A 12,254-nucleotide genomic window follows, 5' to 3' on the forward strand; every position below is an offset into this window, starting at 1 on the left:
CGCCAAAGCTACAGATGCAACGCCACTAGGCGCGACGAGAGCAGACGCACCTTACTTCGGCTCCCGCGATCTTCACCCGGAACGCAGAAATTTTTGGCGGAACCTTGGATTATTCAGCTCCATGGTGTGCCGCAAACCATCAGGACCAAGTAGACACCAAGTGTGCTCAGGTGGGATCATGTTTCGGCATTCTATGCCGATTATTGATTTCCCCCCGAGCAGCTGTTGCACTAAGCCTAACGCGTCGCCGCTGCATCGGGAATCTCCGAGCCACCGCCCAGCATGGCGACCTCCGCTTGTCGGGGATATGACCCGTTAACTGCGTCGTGCACTGAAATAATCCCTAAAGAACCTCTAGAAAACGACCTGCCTGCAGAAGAAATTAGTGATGAGCATCTTGAAGCGTGGATCACTCTTCACAAAGGTGGCCACCGCTCCAAGCGAGACGCCGCCTCGAACGCTAACGTGACGGCAAGAAAACAGCTGCAGACCGGCGGCGTCCGGTCATCACCTCCAGCCAAACTTTCCTGGCGACCCAGTCGAACACCGAAATTCCAAAAACAAGACATCATTATTGTGGTCAAGCCACGCATATCCATCGACCTACGGGCAGCATTCCCACCGGGCGAACTTGGCCACGCCTTGACCGCCTATGTTGGCATCGACGCGGCTCAGCAGGCGTCGTTCGTGAACTTGCCCCTGTGGGACCAAAACCTCTTCATTTGCGCAAGCCAAGACACCACAATCGCTAAAACATTGGCCAGGGAATTCATCCTTTCTTCCAGCAAAGGTCAGGTTCCCGTGCAAGGACACGTAAAATTGAACGGTGAAGTGTGCCGTGGCATTATTACCGTCAACGAGCGGGAGACCACGGCAACGCTCAAAGGCAAGATTGTGTGGAGGGACGGGGACATTGCCTTCGTCCGAAAACTGGGCAAATCTTCGATAGCGCTCATAACCTTCGTGGGTAGAAGAGTGCCGCGCTTCGTCCGCTATAACACGACTATCACACCGGTGCGAGAATAAAAGCGCACTATTCTCGCCTGCTACCGGTGTGGTACCATTGGCCATCGTGCGAACATCTGCCCCAGGCCAGTGGAAGAAAGATGTGGCCATTGTGCACAGAATGTGGGGACAACGGCCGAGGGTATGAAACCTCATGAGTGCAAGCCATCGTGCCTCGTGTGCGGGGAAGCCCACCTTACGGGCTCCCAGGCATGCAAGGGCAAGTTCCGTCGTCTCCAGGCGGCGCAGCAACCCCCCGTGGTACGCCCGCCCAAGGACACTCCGGTGCAACGTCAAAAGTTTTCGCCAGGCACCGTGCCAGGAGGTGCTTCCGGCGGCCCAGCTGCGGGATCGCGGCGAGAAGGCGGCGACGCCCGGCCCCCGCCAGCCAACCCGAAGACGCCACAGCAGCCGCAGAAGACGCCGCCGCAGCAAAACCGACAAACGTCAGATCAGGGCGCTCCGGCCTTCCAGCCTGAGGACTCCCCGGATCTCGGAGGGGCTACCCAGCAGAAGGCCTCCAAGAAATCACAGGGCAAGGTTGGTGGTCGACCTAGGGTCGTTTCTAAGTCCCCTCCTCCCCCTCCTCATCCCTCTCCCGAACTCATCCAGATGCGCCGCGAAACGGCGGCGCTACGCGAGCAAGCGCTTGTTCCTGTGTTTTCTTCGTCTCGTCCCCGTTTGTTCGCGCTGTTTTTTCGCACAAGTTAAACAGGTCACGGCTGAAAACGAAATTCGCAGCATGGAAAATCCACATCGTCGCCACTGGCACGCGAAGGTGCGCCCGCCTACGAGAACCCGGAGCCCATGAGCGAAGGGTCTGTTCCCCAATCCAATGTGAGTCGTCTGGACGCTCTATAAAAGAGCGTAGCTGAAATTTATATTGAGCTTAGCGGTCTCGGCCAGCTAATTTCCGAAATTATCAACAAAACTATTGCCGAAGCCACCCAGAAGATGACCCTAGCGGTCACAAGTAACATTAAAACCTGGATCAACGATTCCAACCACCTGGGGCGTCGCATTAGCCACACTAAGGAGCGTTCATCCAAATTCAACCGCCACATTGATATCAGCGAAATTAGCGAGGACCCCATTGAACCTTCTTTGGCTCAGGGCGCCGGACAGGCTGCGATGGCTGCTGGCCCAGCTCACCCCGAAATTCATCATGGCACAGGGCACTAAGCGACCCCGCCGCCCCCCAAAACAGCAGGCTTTTTCAGTTATTCAATGGAATTGCAGAGGTCTCAAAGACCAAAAAAAAAACGAGCTCATCTTCGCCTCTATCTCGAGAAGTTTAATCACCCATCTGCGGTAGTCGCCCTACAGGAATCTGGGGCGGCAGTGAAGGTGTCGGGATATAATACGTACCAGCGTGACCCCTCCACCTGTCTGCTTGTCCACAAAAGCTACACAGCGCAAGAGGTCGATCTCGAATTAAATGTGCCCTACTCGGATGTAATGGTCTCCGTCCTCCCCCTGAACAGGACTGACCCCCCCCCCCCCCCCCGTACACATTCTTAATGCGTTGCAGAAGAACTTGCTTTGGGGCTAGTTGGTTCATGATTGAAGTTCTGCCGATGGTGTTTCGAAGTGTGAATTCAAACCATGAGTGTGTTTTTTTCTGCTTCCGGTTCGTGGTTTATATGGCTTGCCTTATAAAAGAGGGTGTTTCCGCAGTAAACTCAGTTGGTAGTTGGCGCTCTTTCTGTCATCCCCTATTTTCCCTGTGTGTGTGTCTTTTGCGCCATTCTTAACTTCAAACATTCTTAATATTTACTGTCCCCCTAACCCTATGAACATAATTTTTCCGACATCTTCAGTAAGGCACTGAAGGTGGCAGGCCGCGACTCCCTTCTGAATGTGGGTGATTTCAACGCCCCCAGTCGGATGTGGGGTTATCGCAAGGAGAAGTGGCAGAAAGCTGACGGAGCTTATCTCCACGCTGGGCATCACCCTCCAAACCGACCCTGCAGTCTCAACGAGAGTGGGTAACACCGTCAATCGGGACACGTGCCCTGATCTTACCCTTACTCGGAACATTCAACACGCAGAATGGATCAACACCGAGGCCACCCTCGGCAGCGACCACTGCCTCATCAACATAATTCTCTACACCCGTCCCCTCAAGCGACCCCTAAACCAAGCACGACTCCCAGACTGGACGGCTTTCCGGCAGTCCTTGCCCCGTACAGTCTGGTACAAAACGGCTATCCCTCTTGGGCCCACACCCTTATACAAAATATTCGCAAACACGACAAGCAAATTCAGCTTACAGATAGGGTGACGGATGTGGATAACCATCTCCATCTCTGGGAGGCGCGTTGCAGTCTCACAAAGAGATGGCGTCGCCAGAAACACAATCGGAAGCTCCAACTTCGAATTCTCGATATCACCCAGCAGGCGGCGGACTACGCTGCCCAGCTTGCCGATTCCAACTCGGTGGATCGCTGCAATCTGGACGCCAGGCAAATGTCTAGTCGCAACACATGGAGACTTTTCCGTAGTCTGATCGATCCCACCCAAACACGCACCGAAACCCAAAAACACCTTCAAAGAGCTGGCACAGACATTGCGGGATCGATATCTGTGCCAGACACAGGACCCCCGGGGGCCGGAGCATCTCTATGCAGGCAGAGAAAATCCTGATCTCTATCGGCGATTTCAACTCCATGACCTACGGGCGGCTCTTGCCAAATGGTCGGGACAAGGTAACGGTCAAACTTTTGGCCAACCTACCGGATCCGGCGTACGAAGCACTCTTAGAATACATATATGCCGTCTGGGAAGGGTACTGTCCTCTACCTACAGAGTGGAAAACTGCGCTAGTCACCTTCATCCCGAAGGCCGGCAAACCAATCAATACAGGCAACCTCCGACCCATTTCCTTAACATCTTGTGTGGGCAAACTCATGGAAACTATGGTTCGAGATCGATTCTCAGAATACTTAGAAAATCGCAACACCTTCGCGGATACCATGTTCGGTTTTAGGCCGTATAGATCATCTCAAGACATGCTCCTCCAACAAAAACATGAAGTGCTTACTCCTGTCGAGCGCCGCCATAACGACAAGACAGTCCTGGCCTTGGACCTTAAAGGAGCATTTGACAATGTTAAGCACAGCGTCATTCTCGCCCACCTGAGCGAGACTGACTGCGGCACTAACACCTTCAATTATATTAAATACTTTCTCACGGATCGGCAGGCCTTCGTCCGCATCCAGGACGAAGAGCACGGCCCGTACAGTATGGGAAGCAGGGGTACACCACAAGGCGCTGTACTGTCCCCTCTGCTCTTTAACTTAGCAATGCTTCACCTACCCTCTAAATTGGCCGATTTCGAAGGCATCCAGTATGCGCTGTATGGGGTTTAACGTCCCAAAGCGACTAAGGCTATGAGAGACGCCGTAGTGGTGGGCTCCGCAAATTTCGACCACCTGGGGTTCTTAAACGTGCACTGACATCGCACAGTACACGGGCCTCTAGAATTTCTCCTCCAAAGAAATTCGACCGCCACGGCCGGTATCGAACACGCAAGGTAATGTGGGTCACATGGAGGAATGCCTGCAAGCAGCCGCTGACATAGTAGACAACTATGCGGCGTACTGCGGCCTCCAGTGCTCCCCACAGAAATCAGAATTCGTGAATATTCGGCCATCGCCGAAGTGTGCAATCCCCATTTCCCTCTCCCTCGCCAGCGGCCCCATCCGTGAGGCATCGGAGATCAGAGTTCTCGGACTCTTGTTAAAGAACCCCAGGTGGTCGAAATTTCCGGAGCCCTTCACTACGGCGTCTCTCATAGCCTTAGTGGCTTTGGGACGTTAAACCCCACAAAACCAAAACCAAACCAAATCTTTATTAGTAGAACACGTCGCGCAGACACAACACTGGCCAAGCTGCGTAAGGTTGGAGACCAGGTTGGCGGCATGGTCCGTCGGGTCTCCAACAAACGCGGAGGTCTACGAAGCACACATGCGTTGCGACTCGCACATGCTTTCGTCACGAGTCGAATACTCTATTCGACCCCCTACCTTCACTTACGCAAGCAGGACGAAGATGTCTTGGAGGTTACCCTCCGTAAGATCATCAAAAGGACGCTCGACCTTCCGATCTCCACCTCCAACGCGAGACTCCTCGCGCTGGGAGTGGTGAACACCTATCGGGAGCTGCAAGAAGCGCACCTCACCAACCAATACACGCGTCTTGCCCAGACACTGTCCGGTCGTCGCCTTTTGAACCGACTACACATTGAACACAACCATTACACAGAGAAAAGGGTACGAGTGCCCGAAATGTGGAGATGCGCCATTCACGTTCGACCCCTTCCTACGAAAATGTCCAAAGAAGACCATAATGGCCGGCGGCAGGCGCGGGCGGATGCCCTCCACCGCCATTATGGCAACAAATACGGTGTAGTTTATACGGACATGGCCGGCCCGCATCGCTCTAGGGGGGGATGGTACACGGCCCCGGTCATACACCAACAAATACAGGTGGACGGGCTCACTTTCAAAGCTCCCAGCGCAACTCACGCTGAGGAGGTAGCCATCGCCCTGGCGGCCTCTCACCCTCAGGCGCAATATATCCTCTCAGACTCGCAAGGAGCTTGTCGAAATTACGAGCTCGATTGGGTCTCCCTCACAGCTTATAGAATAATTCGGAACGCGGCACGGGACCGAGATCCTACGCTCCGCTACATAGTCTGGACTCCGGGCCACCAATGCCTACCAGGTAACGAGGCTGCAGACGCAGCCGCCCGCGCACTCACTTCCCGGGCCCCTGGCGATGACCTTACCGATTCAGGTCTGGACAACGAACCCCTTTTAAAATTTAAAGATATAGTCAATCACTATCAAGACTCCCACCGCAAGTACCCGACCCCCCTCAATGGGCTGGGAAAAGCAGGTGAGCGTCTTCTGATAAGACTTTTCACAAATACATTGCTGTGCCCGGCAGTCATGAAACACTTCGACCCCTCCTTTTCTGGCCTCTGCCTATACTCTACGGAGGTGGCTGACACCTACCATATGGTGTGGGCATGCCAGAAAAATCCTTCCCTCACCCTCCACCCCAACCCAACCCGAGAGGACTGGGAGGCGGCCCTGCTGGGCTGCCACGACCTTCAGGCCCAACAGGCCATGGTCCGGCGTACTCGAGCGGCGGTGGAGTCAAATGGGGTCCCGGAATAGGGGTCCCACCTAGTATTGTGAGGGGGGTGGCGCACTAGGGGCCACCTCCCAAACTACCTCTCTATGTGTAACCTGTAATAAATGCTTTTCACCTCCGACGCCTAGCTTTGCGCCGGGCCGTGCAACCCGCCCTCTCCTCCTCCTCTACTCATGAACCTCCATCAGCTCCAAACACGTCACCACCAGGCTCCTATGCCGCCATAGTTAAAAGATCCTCGGTTCCAGCGTCCCTCTCTTCCCCTACACCACCCTCTACATCCCTGACTGACGAGAGCCGCTCGTTCGACCTCCGGATCGCTATGCTGGAACGCCAGCAGCGAGAGCAGCAGCTCATTTCCCACGACCTACAACAGCAGATCCATGCCTTGACCCAAACCCTCCAGACAACCATCGCCTCTCTTACCTCCCAGCTTACAAAGCTAAATGAGCACCTTGCCACATTCACCACTCCCTCCTCCACCGCCCAGGTCGCCCCTTTGGCTGATCTTGTCGAAACCACCACACAGGCACACCACACTCGCTTGGTTCAGCTAGAGACATCGGTTCTCTAAATTCTTACCACCCTCCAAGAGAAATCAAAGCAATTGGAATCCTTCACTACTAGGATCCACTCCCTGCATGAGTCACTGCCCCCGGCCAAAAAGAAGGAACGCGTACCCTCACGAGCCTCCACATCTACACTATCATAATGGCTTTTGGCGAGGACCTCGAGATTGTGCAGTGGAACTGCCGAAATCTGTGCCATAATAAGACCCCCCTCCACCAGTATCTCCTCACCCGCCCCTCCTTGCCCCATTTTCTCCTTCTCCAGGAGACTCGGACAGCCCGCACTGTCCCAGGCTACCGCGCCTTCCATGCCACTACGTCCACACCACTTGCATCGATTTATATACGCAGCGACGTATATAGCCACTTAGCCACTATAGCCACTATAGCCACTTGACATCCCTCCACCCTCCTTAAATATTTGGTTGGTGTGGTCTATTACCACCCTTCTTCCCGCGTCTCACTCACCCTTTTGTCTTTCTACAACCCCCCTGTCACCTCCTCTTTATTCTCTGCCCAGGGCAAGTTCCTTCACTCTCTTCCCTCTAACTCCCATCTCCTCTTTGGTGGTGACTTCAATGCCCCTCATACACTCTGGGGCTACCCCCAAACCCGGCCGCCTCCTCCACTGTCTGGCCCAGGAACGCCACCTCACCCTTCTTAATACTTCTGGCTCCCCTACTCGAGCGGGCACTGCCTTACAGCGCCCCATGACACCTCACCTCACTTTCTCACGGGGTTCACTTTCCTTTCACCGGCAGGTGACAGCCGAAACTCTTCTCAGTGATCACTTTCTCGTTCATATTCACACCTCTCTTTCCCACATCCCTCGATGTCATGCGGTCATTCACACTGATTGGCACGCCTTCCGTACTAATCTCGCCTCCGACGCCTTTCAATCCTACGACTGGACGTCGCGCATCACTGCAGCGCTCACGTCCAGTAGCCGTCGCGTACGCACTCATCACACAGTCCCAGACAAATATCCTCATTTTCTCCGTGTATGGCATCGCCGTAAACGTCTTCAACGCTCCTTTCGCTCCCAACCCCACAATGTCCAACTATCCTCCCGGATCACTGCTCTGCGGGCCGAGATCGTCACCCACTGCGCCTCACTCGAGCACTCTCGTTGGAGTGCCCTTTGTGACCGTCTTGACTCTGCTTTGCATTCGCGATCCACATGGTCTCTCTTCAAATCCCTCCTTGGCACTAAGCCTGCCCTTGCTCCCACTCTAGCTAAAGCCTTACTCAGGGGACTCCCTCTGATGTTTTTGATCAGCTCGCCTCTACCTCCCTCCCCCTCTGGCACCCTCCTACCCGATGTACTCGGGCGGACCTAACCCCGATCTGGACCACTCCTTCACTCTCCGAGAGCTCGAATCGGCTCTGGCTGCTAATGCTCCACGCTCGGCTCCCGGTGAGGATGCCATTACATATACCACACTTCGCAATCTTCCTGACTGCGCCAAAGAATTCCTCCTTCAAACCTACAATGAGGCCTGGAACAGGGGCTGCCTGTCGAGCTCGTGGACCTCCTCCCTCATTTCTATGATTCCAAAGCCGGGCAAACCTCCCTCTCTCTCTAACCTCCGCCAAATCTCTCTGACATCGTGTGTTGGTAAGACCCTTGAGCGAATGGCCCTGACTCGCCTCTATAATTTTCTCGAGGCGAGGGAGTTCTTCCCCGTCTCTCATCGGCTTCCGACGCCGCGTCTGTGCACAGGACATGTTTCTGATTCTCCAGCCCAACTTTCTGTCACCTACCCCCCTAAAATTCACCCACTTGTGACCGTCGATGTTCGCAAGGCTTTTGACAGTGTTTGCCACGACCACATCCTTCCCCAACTCGACTCCCTAGACTGTGGCCCCCGCATGTACTCTTATATCCGTTAATTCCTCTCTAAACATGTGCCTCGCTTTCGAGTAGACACCAATCTATCCGACCCCCACCACCCCACCACCTCACCCGTGGCACTCCTCAAGGTGCTGTTCTCTCTCCTACCCTTTTCAATCTTACTATGGCCCCTCTCGCCTCCCAGTTAGCTGAAATTCCCGATCTGCATCATATAATTTACGCCGATGACATCACTCTCTGGTGCTCGTCGGGATCTCCCGGTCACGTACAGGACACCCTGCAACGTGGCCTAGATCTCACTGACTCGTTTCTCGCCACCACTGGCCTCTCTCCTGCTCCTGAAAAATCCGAGCTTCTCCTTCTCAACCATTCCTCATACCAGCGCAGCGCTCACACAACCACTTCGTCTCTCTCCACCTTTCTGGCTCTCCCATTCCTGTCGTCACGCAGTGCAAAGTTCTTGGCTTCCCTTTGGATGCGGCCAAGAACGTGCAAGCCCTCCACCACGCTGTCACCACCTGCCACTCGGTAACTAACCTCCTGCGGCGCGTGGTCACTCGTCGCTCAAGTCTCCACGAGGCTCATGCGCGCCGAGTTGCCTAAGCGCTGGCCCTCAACAAGGTCTTGTACTTTGCACCCTATATTTCCTTCAATCAGACTCAACTTAACACTCTCGAGACTGCCCTTGTGGGCCTCTACAAGGGAGCTCTCAACCTCCCTATCACTACCTATACCGCTAAGACCTTTGCCATAGGTCTCTTTCATCCTCTCCGTTCTCTTCTCTCGCTCCATCGTGACTCGCAGCTTGCCCGGCTTTGCCTAACCCGTCAGGGTCAGTGGTTACTGACTCAAGCGGGTATCTCGCCCATTCCCATCGCCCCTTTTACCTCTCCTATTCCAACCCCGGCTCCCAATCTTCGTATCCTCCCCCTCCCGACAACATGTCTTCCGTCCTGCACGGCTTCCGCCGTCATGCGGCCGCGCAGCACCATTCACCTCTCTTTGATACCCAGGGTGTAGCCTACACTGATGCCTCCTTCGTGGCTCCTAGAGGTTCCTGCAGCTACGCCCTGTACCATCCCCACCTCCCCGCTCCTGAAACCTACACCAGCGGGCCGTATCTACACCCTACGGATGCATTGTCCCTCGAGAGCCCCTCCATTGCGCATGCCCTCCAGTCATTTGCTCTCCTTCCCTTTCTTCAAGAGTACACAGTCTACTCAGACTCACAAGCCGCTATACACCACCTACAGAAACGCGCCCTAACCCCTTCTCTCCAACAGGAGGTCGAACGAGCGGTCTCCGCATTGCAGCCTTCCATAGTTTTCCTCCGCTGGGTCACTGGGCATTCAGGGATTGACGGCAATGAGCTAGCCCATCAGCTCGCCCGCGACACACTTTTCCGGCCACCATTGATCCCCTGGCCCAAGACCTCGGAGGACGGTGGGAGACTCACCCTTCGCCGCACCATAAAAGAGGTCTACCTCGAGCTCCGTCTAGACAAACGCCTTTACCCTCCCCCTCATCCATCACTCACGGTGCCGGAGGGTCGCCTTCTTCGACACATCCAAATGAATGCAGTTATCCCCCCGTCTCGCCTCTTTCTCTATCGCTATCGATCGGACCCTTCCTGGCCCAACTGCCCCTGTATCTATGCGGACCTGGCCCATTACCTCTTCTATTGCCCGGCTGCTCAGCAGTCGGGTTCCTACTTCCCACCCTCTCTATCCATCACCACCTAGCTCGACTGGCTTGGCTCTGAAGGTGAGGAAGAACAGCGACTTCTGGTCGCCCAGGTGGTCGACATGCTCGGACTGTAAATTATGGCCGAATAAAAGTCTTGTACTACTGCTACTGGACGCACGCATCATATGTCCAAACAGCGCTCACAATCGGACGAGAGAAAAGAAAGTATTACGGCGGTGTTCCCTTGTCCCGTCTTTTGCGCTGCATGTAAAGAAAGAAATAGGTCGAAATTGTCGTGACGTCACAGTGCGCGAATTTGAAACGGTGCCCATTGTACTTAGGCTAGTAACCATGCAACGAATTAAAGGGATCGTATAGTGATGCTCCAACTAAGTGGGACTGATTTTAGTTCAGTGCTTAATTAACCAATTAGCCTAACTAAGCTTTCTTGTCAGACCAGATAAATAAATAAAACCGAAAAAGGAATTTCGTCGACTTCGGGAATCGAACCAGGGTCTCCGGAGTGCGAGACGAGCACGGTCACCACTCCACCATGCGAGCTCTTTTTTTTTTGTCTTTATTGCTCCACCCTGTGAGCTCGATGGATCGGAATGAATAAAGGCGCGTCTAGTGAATACAGTGCCTTCGTTCACTCCCATCTTCCTCCCTTCCCTTAAGGCGAGGTTCAGGTGTCCACCGAGATATGCGAGACAAATACATTTCCTTTCCTCAAAAACTAATTTACCGACAATCAAGACGTAGAGCCGAACGGGCGATGGCGTTCTGTGGACTCTCTGGTAGCGTTGCAAGACGCTGTGGCGTTCCACTCTTAGAGGCGAAGCTTAACATCGTAACTACACTTAAGTGACACTAGCAGCAACACCGCGTTTGGCTTTCGCCTCTCTGCGCTTTAGGTCAACAAAGTGCCCCCCTGAATTTTTGAGTTGGTCACTTATAAAGCCGTTTCAAATCATATATATCATATATTTTACGTCGTTCAAATCTTACATTCTACGTGCCGATACCTTCATGCAAGAAGCACTTATTACTTTTAGAGGTGCTACAGAGAGGTTTCATAGCATGAATGGGTAGAGCCGTAGAGCTGAAAAGAAGCACTTGTACATTCGCGGGCGAAACTCTCTGGAAAGCGTGCCCCGTAACCTTAGCTCTATTAGGAACTGCCGCCGTGCGAGCGCACTTGTGGAACTGAAAGGACAAAATTTTTACTTTGACCTCCACGAGTGTAGTCTCCAGCCGCCGCTGCCGGCTTCGATTGCAGAAGACGTTACCCTGAGATTTCGTTCCCGACAGTACCTTTCAGCTGCACTTTCAACGGCCGGAGTGATCAAAATCGTGAGAAAAAAATTGAGGGGGCACTGTGACAATCTAAGGTGCGTATAGAGGCGAAAGCGTTTTCCGCACTGACTGCCTCTGGGGCACTGGTGATGTCACCACTGGATGAGGTCACACATAATGAATGAGCATTTTCTCGACAGTTTTCTAACAAACTTCGATCAACGTTCAGTCGACATTAATTGGTGTTTGTTTAGGGATAAATTGCATGAACTTATAGATTTACACATCCCACAGATAAACATCAGAACGAACCTTCATTCTCCGTGGTATAACCGGCAATTAAAACGTATCGATAATAGGAAGAGACGAATCTTTAGGAAAGCGAAGTGCTCCGGTAAACCGGAGCTTTGGTCGAAGCTAAAAGAAATTAGCGAAAGCTACAAAATAACATTGAAGGAAACGAAAGAGAACTTTTTTAATGTGATATTGCCTTCAATGTTGACTAGCAATCCCAAAAAATTCTGGAGCATCATAAATAAGCAAGACCAATGAGATATTTCACTTCACAACTCCCAATCAAATCCTGCTCCAGCTACTAATTGTGCTAATATTCTAAATGAATCTTTTGGTAAAGGCTTTTCACGCACTTCTAATGCAACGTTCCCTGATTATGAATACCA

At 53.2% G+C, this 12,254-nt stretch overlaps 1 protein-coding gene across 1 annotated transcript in view; it reads left to right on the forward strand.

Moving 5' to 3' along the window:
• Nucleotides 1-779: 779 nt before the first annotated feature.
• The window catches only part of LOC149339018 (uncharacterized), a 41,146-nt gene continuing 29,671 nt past the window's right edge, over nt 780-12,254 (forward strand). The window contains exon 1 of the mRNA XM_089547852.1: nt 780-1,545. Coding sequence (XP_089403978.1) covers nt 1,150-1,545 — 396 coding nt within the window. The 5' untranslated portion in view covers nt 780-1,149. The remainder of the gene's footprint in view (nt 1,546-12,254) is intronic.

This window comes from Amblyomma mixtum, chromosome 6 (genome assembly GCF_055824585.1).
Source record: "Amblyomma mixtum isolate Tamu chromosome 6, ASM5582458v1, whole genome shotgun sequence".
NCBI lineage: Eukaryota > Metazoa > Arthropoda > Arachnida > Ixodida > Ixodidae > Amblyomma > Amblyomma mixtum.